This window comes from Dendrobium catenatum, unplaced genomic scaffold (genome assembly GCF_001605985.2).
Source record: "Dendrobium catenatum unplaced genomic scaffold, ASM160598v2 fragScaff_scaffold_1398, whole genome shotgun sequence".
Taxonomy (NCBI): Eukaryota; Viridiplantae; Streptophyta; class Magnoliopsida; order Asparagales; family Orchidaceae; genus Dendrobium; species Dendrobium catenatum.
The window spans coordinates 959,464-973,796 of NW_021319860.1; the positions used below are offsets into that span (position 1 = coordinate 959,464).

The 14,333-nt window shown below is 35.5% G+C and overlaps 2 protein-coding genes across 3 annotated transcripts in view; both read right to left on the minus strand.

Moving 5' to 3' along the window:
• LOC110097351 (ketohexokinase) overlaps positions 1-4,615 on the minus strand; it is a 48,762-nt gene extending 44,147 nt beyond the window's left edge. Inside the window, exons 1-3 of one of the 2 annotated variants that reach the window (XM_020823673.2) lie at positions 4,401-4,615; positions 4,181-4,241; positions 3,984-4,073 (exon numbers count right to left, since the gene is read on the minus strand). In XM_020823673.2, the coding sequence (XP_020679332.1) occupies positions 3,984-4,073; positions 4,181-4,241; positions 4,401-4,501 (252 nt within the window). In that variant the 5' untranslated portion in view covers positions 4,502-4,615. Of the gene's footprint in view, positions 1-3,983; positions 4,074-4,180; positions 4,249-4,400 lie in introns of both variants that reach the window. The other variant, XM_020823675.2, reaches the window with a different exon arrangement.
• Positions 4,616-7,071: 2,456 nt separating this feature from the next.
• The window catches only part of LOC110097367 (receptor-like serine/threonine-protein kinase ALE2), a 33,074-nt gene continuing 25,812 nt past the window's right edge, over positions 7,072-14,333 (minus strand). Inside the window, exon 8 of the mRNA XM_020823708.2 lies at positions 7,072-7,934. Coding sequence (XP_020679367.1) covers positions 7,298-7,934 — 637 coding nt within the window. The 3' untranslated portion in view covers positions 7,072-7,297. The remainder of the gene's footprint in view (positions 7,935-14,333) is intronic.

The window sequence follows — 14,333 nt, forward strand, 5'->3', positions numbered from 1 at the left end:
ATAACTGGGCCTTAATATTTTTTTTTTAATTACCACGATGAATAATTTTCATTTAATTACCACATGAATAAATATTATTCAAAATTTAATTCTTTAAAATAATTCATTATTAATAATAAACTATTAAAATAATTACTACACTTTAACAACATAAGACAAATGCCTTCGAATAATTATTCATTAATTAAATATTAATATTAATATATAATATTATAGTTTAATAATTATTTAAAGATATATAATTATATACGTAAAATAATAATAAATATTATTTAAATATTTGTTATCAATGTGAATGTACAAATAACATTAAAATTTTATTTGTTCAACTAATTTGTTATAATACATTATTACTACATAATAAATTATTTAATACTATGATTTAATAATTTCTTTAAATATCAAAAATATATACATCCATAATAATAATTTACATAAATAAAATAATAATAACTTTAATTTAAATATTTTATTATAAAGTAAATTATAAATAATATATATATATATATAGTAAAAAAAAGTAACAATATAATAAACTTCATTCTAAGCTTGATATTATATTACATATAATGACATAATTAACCACTTACACTAGATTGACAATTCCTTAAAATAAATATACAATAATGCATTAAAATTTTATGAATTAATATGAATAATCTACAAAAAAATGGTTATAATAATTTGATAGCAGTTTATAAATAAACCAAAAAAAATGAAAATGCCTGAATGCGAAAAATCATTTTTAGCATTCAATAAAATGTGGACAACAGCATTCGAGGAAGCGTTCAACTTTTTTAAACATTCCTTTGATCCAAAAAATAATTTTTCGTATTTGATCCTTTCTAAATTATCTCTCGAGCATGTTTATTCTTCTTAAGTCAATTACAAACGTGCTACTTTTTATAACTTCGTCAATTAAATTTCAATATTAGTTTATTTATATAATTTAATGTATTCTCTAAGAAAATATCCTTTTATTTTCTAATTTTAATTTTACTTCAAAAGAATTTATTTTAGTGCTTATAACAATTTAATTAAAATAATATCTCTCTATCTTAAAAATTTTACCATTATTTCTCTATATATATATTTATTATAAATAATTATATCCTTAAAAATGATTAAGTTTCTATATATATTTTCTTTCCTAAATAAGAGAATATATACTAATATATATTATATAATATATATATTATTATATAATAAATAAGAGATATATATATATATATATATATGCTTACAATCTTTCATTTAAATGTTAATTACATCATATTAAAATTCATACTTAATAATTATCATAATATTATTAAAATCTCAAATTTAATTTATTTTATAAAATTTCAATGTATGTATAAAAAAATTTCTATAATAACTAACTTACACATCCCAAATAATCAGTTGAGCGCCAGCGCTCGTCTCTTCCATGCCCACCGCTAAAACACAATCTCTCTCCCTCTCGGTCTTACCCTGTCTCCCTCTCCTCTCGGTTTTTATAGGGATGAGCCCAATGACTCCAAAAGATGGAATCGAACCCAAACACCTCGCCTTCATCATAGAAACGAAATGACGAACTTGTAATAATGAATCAGCGCATTTGAGCACTTCAGCTTCTGTGACTCCAATCAATGAAATTGACCAAACCCTCTTCGTCTCCCTCATCTGTTCTTCATTTCCACAAGGCTCCAGTGATGAAAATGGCGCCGACAAAATGAGTCTTCATCTTCGGCTTTCTAGTCTCCTCCGACTTCTTCACGCAACTCCAAGTAACAAAAAATTTGTTCCTTTCATTTTGTCTTCTCGTCTTCTATTTGGGATATTACATAATATGACCACAATTTGTTTGTTAAGTAATCAACATGTAAAATCACAATTCTTATCATCTATGTTGATATTATTTTATCAAGCAATCATGAGAAAAAAATTAGTAAGCTAAAAGGCATTCTAGCAAATGTGTTTAAAATCAAGGATCTTAGGTTCTTAAGTTATTTCCTGGGTATGAAAACAACAATATATTAGTCTCTTAGTAAAAGTATGCTCTGAACCTATTAAAAAAACCGATATGACTAATTGCAAGCTTACTAATGCTGAAATGGATGCTCTCAATAGAATTGAGTCAAACAATGATAAAAAAACAAGGGGCCAAACTAAGGCAACAGCATTTAGCAAGAAAACTCATCTACCTTTCTCACAAGAAACTCAACATCAGTTTTCCAATTAGTTTAGTTAGTTGATACAAATAATCTCACAGGAAAACACCTTGAAGCCCCGAGTGGGATACTAAGGCATCTTAAAAAAGTCACCACAAAAAAAAAAAGATCTATTCTGCAATGAAGGAACAAATAGTTATTGCAGTCATCGTTGATGTTAATTGGGAAAGATTTGTAATTGGTAGAAAATATGCATATGGCTATTACTAGTTTGTAACTTTGTATAGGAAAATTTACTCACTTTGAAAAGTAAAAAATTAATTTGCTGTTAATTGAAGTAGTGTTTAAGCAGAATGGCCCGTGAAATTTGGGAAGGAATGAGACTTAAATGACTTCTTGAAAAACTAAAAGTGTATACTGTAGACCTAATGATAATGATTTGTAACAATCAAACTATTATCAATATTGTCAAGAATTATGTCCATCATGATAAGACTAAACAAATTGAGGTTTATAGACACTTTATGAAGGAAAATTTTGAATAACGGATAATCAAGGTGATTTACACTCCAGTGAGCTAATATCTTTACTAAAGATCTAAATCAATTACAGATTGACACTCTTATATTCAAACTAGAAATTATTAACGCATATTATCAGCTTGTAGGGGAGTGCGAAAATCCTATGAGCATTTCTAGAAGCCTTCAAAGCTACAGCTTGCAGGTCAGCAATCAAAGAACCATTTTCAAAAGACTTCAAGGTGGTGACCAGCACTCCAGCAATTCTTAAAATCCCCCTAGTGATTTTTAACAACCAATTCAGTTCATAAATCACTCTAACAGTTTTCAAATGCCAACATAGTCCTGCAATACTGCAGATTCCATTCAGGGAGAACTTGTTGCATAATCTGATGATCACTTATTTATATGTGATGGAGAATGATAACACATATTTAATTTCATGGATTTATGTACTTAAAAAACTTCTCTATTTTATGTTTTTTATCTTTCTCATTTTTTTCCATAGGACCAGTTAGGAATGTATTTTATTTTTATTGATTTCTATTCTAGGGTTGTGCGCATCTCCTATAAAATGTGAAACTTTTCTTCTCATTTGGATAAGAAAAAAGGTACTTCTCTTCTATTTTTCAACAAACTGTTGTATCATTATTTAGCTCATGCTAGTTCTACAAATAGCCATGTATGGTCTTTATGATTGAGTAAATTCAGCGAAATCTACACTATGTTTCCTAGGTTGTGTGATGACGCCCTCCCCATCTAAGGGTTTCATAGAGCTATGTGAGGCAACTGGTTCCCTGTTCATAGATAAATTACATGCTCTAAACTGTCGACCACTGTTCCTCTACCTCTCAATTCCATTGCACAGATCTATCACTGTTCCCTTCCAAATGAAATAAGAAGAAAATGCTTGGCCTCCTTTCTTTTTAAAGATACTTATATACATATAGTACATATGTGATCCCACTGCAGGTGTTTCGAATATTCAGTCGCTTTTAACCCATTTTTTCTCCAAGTATGATTTGTAATCTAAACAATCCAATTGTAGTTCAGTTTTGTGCTCGCTATAAAATTCCCTTAGCCAAGCAATAAGATGTACGAAAATGCTTGCACTACTGAACATGCATCGTCACCAGCTTGTAGGGGTATAAAAAATGCTGCATCGCAAATAACGAAGTGTTGGCAAAAATCATGAACATCTAACATTGGAATACCACCTTCATCTTGCAGAAAACATCCATTTCTCAAATTCCACCACTAAATTTCAATCAGGTAAAATTCTAGCAAACCATAATTTTAACGGAAGGATTCATGCCTTAAGACTTGTGCTCCGGATCTTATCATCGGGCTTGGGAAACGCATCCACTGTCGCCAGGTAGTCGAGTGACAGTGCGCCACACCCCAACTGGCAGTCCATATGTAACAAAAAGGGGAGGAACAAAAAACAAACAACAAATCAAGCACGAAATCAACTGGTATCGACAGAAGAGACGAAGACCAAGGGAAACACACCACTACTCCGTTTTCTGCAAAAGGCGGGTGACCATCTTGTGAAAACGATGACATCTCCGCCCTGAAATCTCCATGAATGATTCAGATTTAGCTCCATAGAGAGAGAGCAAGAGTAAGACAAAGAGAGCAATACCTTGGCAAGGAACAAGGTTTGGTGTAAAAGGGGGGAGAGGGAGAGAGAGAGAGAGAGAGAGAGAGAGAGAGAGAGAGAGAGAGATACCTCGGGAAAATTCTAGGTATTATGGGAGGGATATTTCGCCGGGCAGATGGAAACGAAAAGTAGAGAGAAGGCGAGCATGTGAGAAGATAAGCCACCTGCATTCTTGATATGCCGGCGATTAATTTCTGTTTTTATTTGTTTTTTAAGGCGGCCAATCCCTCATTCCTGTCTTCCATGAGCATTGGTTTTGCCTCTACCATCCCTCCACCTCTAGCATAGCCTCTAGATGGAGTTTTGATGGAGAGAGAAAGAAACGTTTAAGTGTCAAAATGGGCAAATTATTGCGTCCCGTCAGACATCCAACCCGGACACGCCATCTCATCCGGATGCATCGAGCCCCGGTATTTTTTAGTAACGTGGCGAGTTTTTATTGATGTCCGGACGAATCCTGACACCGGACACAATAATTTGCCGTCAAAATGGGGGTTTCGGGTCGGGTTGGGATCCAATTCAAAATTGATCCGGCATTATTTGTCCAGACTTGAATCCAACCCATTCTTTAAAACGGGTCACTCTCTCGGACTCAAGCTCGATCCTGTACAGAACCAGCTCAACCCTACACGATATGCAAACCCGGGTCTAAATTAACAAACAACAACTGGTTTCACATTAAGTGCGGGTTTTATTTCTTAGTTTATTTGCTCATTCAGTCATTCTAAGAGCAATTTTCATTTCTAAGCATGTTTAATAATAATAAACAATTTACAAAATACAAACAACAAATTATAAAATATAAATTACAATTTGTAAAGTTAAAATTACAAATCAATTAATAAAATACAAAATAGTTTACAGTATATTTTGCTGCTTTCCTGAATTACAAATCAATTTACAAAATACATAATTGTTCACAACAAATCTAAATATGAAATAAATCAGTTTACACTTTGCTGATTTGCTCAATTGCTCCTCCAAAAAACTACTTGAGAATAATCTATCTTCATGTGAATTTAACTATAATAAAAACATTTAAATAGCTAAAAAACTTGAATACATAGCTTGGATTAACCCTCCAAATTATTAATCAACTAATGAATTATAAGTGTAATAAATTTTATCATCCAAGATGGTAGTCTGTACTAGCTTAGTTAGTATCTGATTCAATTAGATAGTATCTGCTCATTTTAAGATTTTACAAATGTCACGTGATTGTAATAACACTTACCTTAATTAGATTCACACTTTCCGTTTAGAAGGTTTATCATCATTGCTCCATAAAATTAAGATGTAATATAATATCAAGTTTTAGTAATATAGCAACTTGCCAACCCCCAAGGCTCAAATAACAAATATACAGCATGTTTAATCCAAACAACAAGTCAATAACCGACAATTGCACAACATATCAATAAACAATAGCAGTTGAGCAGGTTCAAGCATGACAGGCACATGGTGGCAAACAACAATCACAAACCAAAAATAAAGCAGTTAATTCCAAAATCATGCACAGGAAGAGCTCTTTCGAAATCTGTCTCATTGAGTCTTGTGTTGTGGCACGACGGTTGAGGGCATTCGTGCCTCCTGCGAGAAGTCGCGTTCGAGCTACTCAACCTGTCAAAAAAAATTTTTGTTGTCTCATCCTTATTGTTAGCATCACCATCATCAGACATTGAGGCTTACATGAATTTTAGCTAGAACTACAATCCATCATCTCATACACTGCTACATTAGAGCCTTAGTCTACATTAGACATTGGATATAGTTTTAGGAGAAATTATTCTGTGCGAAGGCCGAACACAGCTCTACGTCCGGAGATCAATCAGAATGTGTCACATTAGCCATGGCACAGCGCAAACGGGTGGTGTGGCGCATTCTGATTAGTCTCCGGACAACGTTTTGTGTCAGCACAGAATAAATAATCTAGTTTTACAGGTTCTATATTTCTATTAACACATGACTGGATTACAACTATTCCAAAAATAATGGGGAGCAATGTGACCAATTAATGGTTAATGTGGTCTAACATCATATGTATCTATTGATATTCAGTATGCCCTAAAAATTTTATTTAATTAAAGCTTTATTTGGGACAGCCTTCATACAATTTATAAAGTAGATCTTTAGTGCAAAAAAAATTTAAAAAAATTGTGTAAAAAATTATTTTAAAAATTAGTAAGAAAACTATCTCAAACAAAATCTAATATAAATTTGTTTGCTTTGTACTAATGAATTAGATGGTGTTTGTGAAGAAACACCTACATCTAAGTCCTCTTTAGGCATATCTCCAAATTCAAAATTAACAATCATCGTGTGCTTGGAGGCTTCTAATAACATAAATTCATGAATTCTATCATTAGTGACAAAGTAAATGTAACACCACCACTAATTGGAAGACAACGCACTAGATTAAGGCTTCGTTTATTTTTTTTATGCTTTTGTAAAACATAATTTTAAAAAACATTAGTTCAGAAAATGGAGTTTTCGAACAGAGAAGCACATTTAAAAAGCATTCTCAAAACTACAGAAAAATGAGAAAAAGGAGTTATTGGGAACGTGATTTGACGAACCAAACAAAGCAAAAAAAAATTCCTCCGTTTTAGAAAACGGAGAAGGAAAAAAAACGCTCAAACAAACAAAGCCTAATTTTTTAAGAGGAGCTAAAAACACATTTTCAAATGATTGTTTGGATCCAACTTTAGCTACAGCCATAAACCAGGAAAAAGATAAAACATAGTACTTTTCAAAAATCTAAGGTAAAGTGAAGATCTCAGTTATAATCATCGCTATATATTAGCGTTCTGTAAAGGAAAGCTGAAGGGTGTGAAAAAAGATGCTTCTAGCTACCTATGAGATAAAGGAAATATAGAGCTAAAATAATCTCAACACACAAACTGTACATTTGCATTATACAAAGTTGGAAGTGAGAGAATTTCTGTTAAAGGTTAAGACCCAATTAATCAATTCATATGAATCTGACGCCTGTAAATTCCATGCTCACTCATGCTCCCTCTCAGCTTATACAACGCAGACATCTTTTTCCTCTTTGATCTCAAAGGACCTGATCTATTATTCCTCTCAATTTCTTCTATCTGATTAGAACTATACTCCATTGTTGCAATAGAGTGAGCATTTCCGTAGTCCGTTCGAGGCGAGCCCTCGCTCCACCAACTGCTCTCAAGGCCAAAATCTCCATTGTCGTTGCAGTTTTGAGAGGGAGATGATCCTCTGTGGCTGTAAGAAGCTTCATTGATATCATCCATGTCATTGTAAACCAGCTTTAATGCTTGCACTACTTCTCCCATGAATGGTCTCTGCGACGCCTCGCTATGAACACACATAGAAGCTACTGCTGCAACTCTAGCAAAGTCATCAAAGTTGCAGATTCCGCACAAGAAAGGATCGATGAGCTGATGCAAACCGTCCATACTCGCCATTAAAGGGCGAGCCCAGGTCACGAGATTCTGTGGCTCATGAGAATCAGTCATGTACACAGGCTTGCGGCCAGTCAGAAGCTCTAGTAGAACAACACCGTAACTGTAGACATCACTCTTGACAAGAAGATGTCCAGTCATTGCATATTCAGGAGCCACATAACTGCAGTTTTGAATGTCTCAAAAGGTAAATAAACACTGAAGAGAAATCCAGAAAGTTGCTAACAGAAACATTCATCCTTGGTGGAAAGTTGTGAAGGAAACTAGCCCACGAAGTACCGAATATAGGATTAAGGCTTCATTTGGGACGGCTTTTTTATTTCTTTTTAAAACAGTTTTTTAGTACAACAAATAAAAATTTTATATTAAAAAGCTGTTTTAAGAAGCAATAAGAAAGCCGTCTCAAATGTAGCCTAAGAAAGAATAATCATGATTGATTGTGCAAAGCATAGAATTTAAAAAAAAAATTATATTAATGAGACTTTTCCAATGAATAAAACATAAACCCAGCTGAAATTATCTTTAGATAAGGTGGTAAACTCATTAGAATATACCATTATGAATAGCAGACGCTAAAAATTGTCAGGGGCGAGTCATGACAAAGATGAGCGTGCAGGTATACAGTATAAAAATCAAATAACCTAAATGGGACATATCCAATGTTTTAAGAATATTGATTTTTCTAATTTCTAAAACTAAAAGGCATATTAAAAAAAGAAAAATATATATAAATAAGTGGATAAAATCAGAGGAAAGAAGTAAGCCCATAACATCAATAATTAAAACCAATCAAGAGCCATAGCAAAATGGTTAAAACTAGAAACCTTCGTGAGCAAAAATCAGTAAAATGTAGCAGCAATCCAACATCAAACATCAAACATCAAACAAAATACACATTATACAAACAACAAACATTACAAATAAAATATGGCTAGTTTCATGACACCTAATAACATAACACAACGTAAGATTAATAAGGTCATCATAAATTGCCTTGATTTGTTAGACAGAATAAGAGTGTTTTTACACATGGATTCTTTCAAATGACCCAAAAATCCTTCTGAAAATTAAAAAATATTGCGGCCGACCTTTTGTTTGCCTTCTCTGAAACTTAGGCCTTGTAAGTAAGGCTCACCAAGAGGTAAGATTAAGTTCACCAAGGGCAAATAAGGATGACTTATGATCCTATATTATAATCAAGGTGATTCATATAGTGGGTTTTATGATCTCGGCCTATAGGCAATGCTGCTTGGTAGGTTTCACAATCTCACCCTGTAGGCAAGGTCCGGTTAATTAAATTTAGTTTTTGATGTAAAGTGTATTTTAATGCACTTATTGAGATGACTTATAGAGGCGCCAATATGATTAGATCCGATGCTTGCATGGGCAAATCCACCTTAAGGCCGGGGGGCAATTGCCCTCCTGAAAAAAAAAATTTATTATATGATTCTTTAGGTAATTTGTTCCCCTACGTGTATTTTTTAATCTTTATTACAAGAATTTTTAAGCAATTGTCCCCCTAAAAGTTTTAAAATACTATGGTCTTAGGCAATTGCCCCAATATAATTAAACACATTGTGCAGAGATGTTATTGTTAGAGAATGATGAACTAAATACAAAGATAAATAGTAAAGATAATACAAAAATATCCTTACAATCAAAATTTGTTCCAGGGGCGCTGCCCCCTTGGACCCCAACATATTTGTGAAGTGTACAATGATGAACAAATAGGGGTCGAGAGGCAGCGCCCTCGAAACAAATATTAATTGTAAGGATATTTATGGAAAAAAAAACTCTATACTTTTACTTATAAGTTTAACCCCCGTGAAAATTAAGGTTGGATCCGCCCCTAGATGCTTGGCAAGTTTGAATGGGTTTATGATCATTTGGGTTACTTGGAGGTCTATTGGACCCTCAATGCATGTTTAGGATCATTAAGGAATCCTGAGTATGTCGCATGCTTTTCAATATAGTAGCACAACTATTACTGTCTGTGAGACATTCATAATTATACAATGAAATTTATAGTCTTTGTTCTGTTATTTAAAATATTTAATAAATTATGTTGCGACACCCCTTTATATGCATCAGCATTTTTTTTATACAATACTTGAATTATAATTCACCGTATGTTGCTTGAAGATATTTAGATTGCTCTTAAGATTCCTATCATTTATAAACAATTTTTAAGCATATTTCTTCATCAGTTAGTGCTACAATTAATGTGACAATACATAATAGTCATATTTTGCATTGCTCATATATGTTTCGCATGTGTGCATATTTTATGCGGCAACATAACTAAGTTGACTAGAAGTTATGGGTCTCCACTAGAATCCACCAAATTCAAATATTTTGAATATAATGATAATTGATTTTTTTTATGCAAAAAATATAATTCATATGCATGTTTTTTTTTGGTAAGTCTTGAGCAAAAACATTCTATCAACATGTTCCTCTTCTTGTTAGCATTTTCAACAATGATGACCCGACGCAGTCTATCTCCATTGAGAGGTCATGGGTATGTCGACAATGCTAAAGCCATTCAAAGGTTCCTACCACAACCTAACAACAATAAGGTTACCAGTAGGTTCTGGTAAAAAATAGTCACAATGGGCTGTTTATATCCACGAATTCATATTGAAGCTTAATGAAGGGGGAGAAAAATTCAACCAAATAAAAAATCAATAATGCAAAGTACTTCAATCATTAAACATAGTTAAGATCAATGATAAGAAGTCTTCAAATTCTAGTCATATCAAAGACTGATGGCACGATTTTTATATTAATCAAATTGAAGATCAATTGCTCTTCTGTGTTTTTAGTGCATTTATGAGCAAAGGAATTACCTAGGATGAAATTGAATATCGAATAATAATGGAACGATTTTTATATTAAGACAGTCAGTGATATGAGATACAATGGTGCTAAAGTTTCTAATAAATCTCCTATAAAAGGTGGCCAAACCATAGAAGTTGAGGACTTCCAGGATGTTTTGAGGAACTGACCATTTTACAATGGCTTTCACCTGTTCGAGGTCTGCTGAAACCCCTTGGGCAGATACGATAAATCCCAAGGAAGGTGTATTTCTTAGGATTGGCATAAAGTTGTTCTTTCCTTACGACTTCACAAACCTGCCTTATGTGGTCTAAGTGTTGACTCACATATTGACTATAAATAAGAATGTCATCGAAGCAAACATTGACAAACTTACCCATGAAAGGGCACAACACGTGGGTCATAACTCTCATAAATGTACTCGGGGTATTACTCAACCCAAAAGCCATGACCAACCACTCATATAGATCGTCCTAGGTCTTAAAGGCAATCTTCCCCTCATCACTGGGTCGGATCCGGATCTTGTGGTACCCACTCTTGAGGTCGATCTTGGAGAAAAGAGTAGCTCCGGTCATCATGTCAAGCAAATCGTCTCACCTCAAGATAGGAAAACGATATTTAACAGTGATTCTGTTGATGACACAACTATCAACGCAAATTCTCCAGCCTCCAGGTACCATCCTTCTTCGGTGTAAGAAGCTGGTACAACACAAGGGCTTAGACTTTCCTTGATGTAGCCTTGCGGTCATCCATATGCTTCTTAAGCTCATCATATTCCATGGGTTCATGCGATAGTGGGGTAAATTAGGAAGGGAGGCTCCAGGGACAAGATCTATAACGTGCTGGATGTCTCTAATCATGGATAATTGATCAGGGAGATCATCAGGGAAGAAATCAACAAAGTCACTCAAAATGGGTTGGACCTCCTGAGGAATGGGCTTGTCGAACTCAGTAGAAGTCTCACGGCCAACCAAGGCATACAGGGGTGCGCCTCTTGCTATTTCAGAATCCATGACCTTGGCTGTCACAAGGTTCAGCCCTTTCTTGGGTGTGACTAGAGTGGGTTTAGGATCATCCTTAACCCTGGGCTGCGATGGCAAAAGCTTGATCATTTTGCTCGCATATTCAAACATGAAGGTATTTGAACGGCCATAGATGTGGACATCATTATCAAAGAGTCAAGAACGCCCTAGGATGATTTGTCGAACATCCATTATCAGCATATCACACCATACATTCTCCCTATAGTCAGCGAAGGAGATTGGTATGAGGCTTCATTCTTTCACCTCTAAGGCAGTAGAGTTGACCAAGGCTACCTTGTAAGGGTTAGGGTGAAGAACGGCAGACAGACTAAGTTTAGACAATGATGGAGGAGACAACATTGATGCAGCTGCCACTATCCACTATGACTTTATAGTTTTTATGATGTAGTGGATCGTCGGAAGAATCAACTTGCAAGAAGGATTTAATCCCAATCCAGGGAAACCAAAACAAACACAAGCTTTCTAAGCTTCGAAGAGAGTGATATATCATTCAATGTCTTTCTCCTCTTACACATTCCCTATATAATGCCAAAGTAAGGAAAACCTAGAGAATCCTAGAAGATTCTAGAAAACTTATAACAAACTACATAGGATATCATAAGGAATACTTTAAGCTTAAAATGCTCCGCATCATTCTCCCCTTGCGTCAAAAGAGCTCGACTCCGTCGAGGCGCGTTATAGGGAGGGTGATAGATGTAGAAATCAAAATCAATCCTCCTGGATCAAAAATTTTGCGTCTTTTATACATGTCCACAAGCTCGTTTAGATGAGCCCAAGCCATAAATACAGTAGGCAAGAAATTTTCCTCCTTTATTCGAGTAGAGAGATCCAAAGCTCTCTTTTCCATTGCATTTGATACATTAACTTTCAAATAAGGCATCACAACATCATAATAATTTTGGAACTGCTCCCGTGAAGAATCAGCAAGTGATGCTAAAGCAGTTAAAGCTGCTCCTTGCACCACCTGTTTCCCAATATGAAGAAATACCAACAGATTGTTAACAAAGGCATTCAAGTAAGGAGTCAAAATTCCAATAGCAATAATTGCACAAGGGAAATCATTGGCTTGGATGAAGTATGCATCAGGATTCTCAGAAAAAACCTCTGTGCTTGAGTCTACTGTTGCTTTTATAGCATCAAGTAAGGTAGTTCCAATTGTAAAATTGTTCCCACTAAGTCCTTACCACTCGATTTTCCAACCTCCACAAGACCAAACATTAGCAATCTTGCCATCATATTCCTTCCGACATAAAACCTCGGGAGCGATGTAAGTTGGAGTACCAACCGTAGATTTTAGTTGTGAATGCAACACAAAAGACATGGAATACCCAAAGTCACATATCTTTAGCCTTGGTACATTGCTACCATCCAATAATGTGTTGTCTAGCTTAAGATCCCTATGGCATATTTGCATGGAACGACAGTAGCTGACTCCTGAAATAAGTTGCTGAAAGAAGAATCTTGCCTCGTCTTCACTGAACCTTCCTGCATTGCAAATTATCTCAAACAGCTCACCTCCCAATGCATATTCAATCACTATTTCTAGATGTGTAGGCGTCAAGAAGACCTCAGCTGGAACATTATCAAGTTTCTGCACAACCTTCTCCAGCCTCATCAAGTTGGGATCATAACCTTCAATGGCATTTTGTCGAACAGCTTGGGGGTATTGTATTGGCTTAGCTATGTCACTGGAGTTCACATCGAGCATTTGCACACCTGCAATGGAAACGTCCTCAATACAAATATTGTAGTTGTCATTTAACCCAGTCTCCCCATCTCCACGATCCATCATCTTAAATTTGAGCCTATCAAGAATCTCACGATCATCATACTGCGCATAGGAAGAAAGAACTGTAGTCTCCAACAATACTGCTAGCTGAAAGGGGCTGATAGTATTTGCTGGCTCTAACAATTCAGAACCGAAGATATCCACTAAGTACTTCACAAAATCTTCCTTCCCTAGATGAAGATAACTCATGATTGCAAGGCCATGATCCTTGAATCTATACCTTTTATGAATCACATCCATCAGATGAAGATCAATTTGATTGGCAGCTTTAACCGCTAATGCCATGGGAGCTTCCGCCCAACCACTGTCCAAGACTTCTTGAACCAGAGGCTGGAGGGGCACGGTAGAAGCAGCATCCCCACACGGGATGGTTGGGCTCGAGATACACACCTAGACGGAAACGACATGAACGTCTGAAGAAGTTTCGGCCTTAGGAACGAACAAGTCGGAGTGCTGGACATCTGAATTGGAGTCTTCTTCAGCAAAACTGTTGTCTGATTCTTGCATAGTGTCGGATTGGTCGCACTCCTTGGGATCGACGGTGGAGTTGAAATCGACGTCGAGCTGTGGTTCTGCTCGGTCCGTGGGTACGAGAGCAACATTGAGCTGGAGTGAGGAAAAGCAGCCGGTAGATCTGAAGGCGGAATTATGGTTGGCGGAGATAGAGTGGTATTGCTTTGCAGCATCTATAGGTGAGAGGCTTTGGAGTTGGGTCAGGCTTGATTCAGTCGCGGTTGTCTGTGGAGGCGGAGGAGCTCGATTCGAGTGTTGGAATCGAGGGGGATCACGGATCTGGCATTGAAGCGGAGGGGGGTCACGCCATCGGAGAGGAAGCTCGAGCGGCGGATCGCGCCATCGGAGAGGAAGTTCGAGCGGAGGGTAATCGTCAACC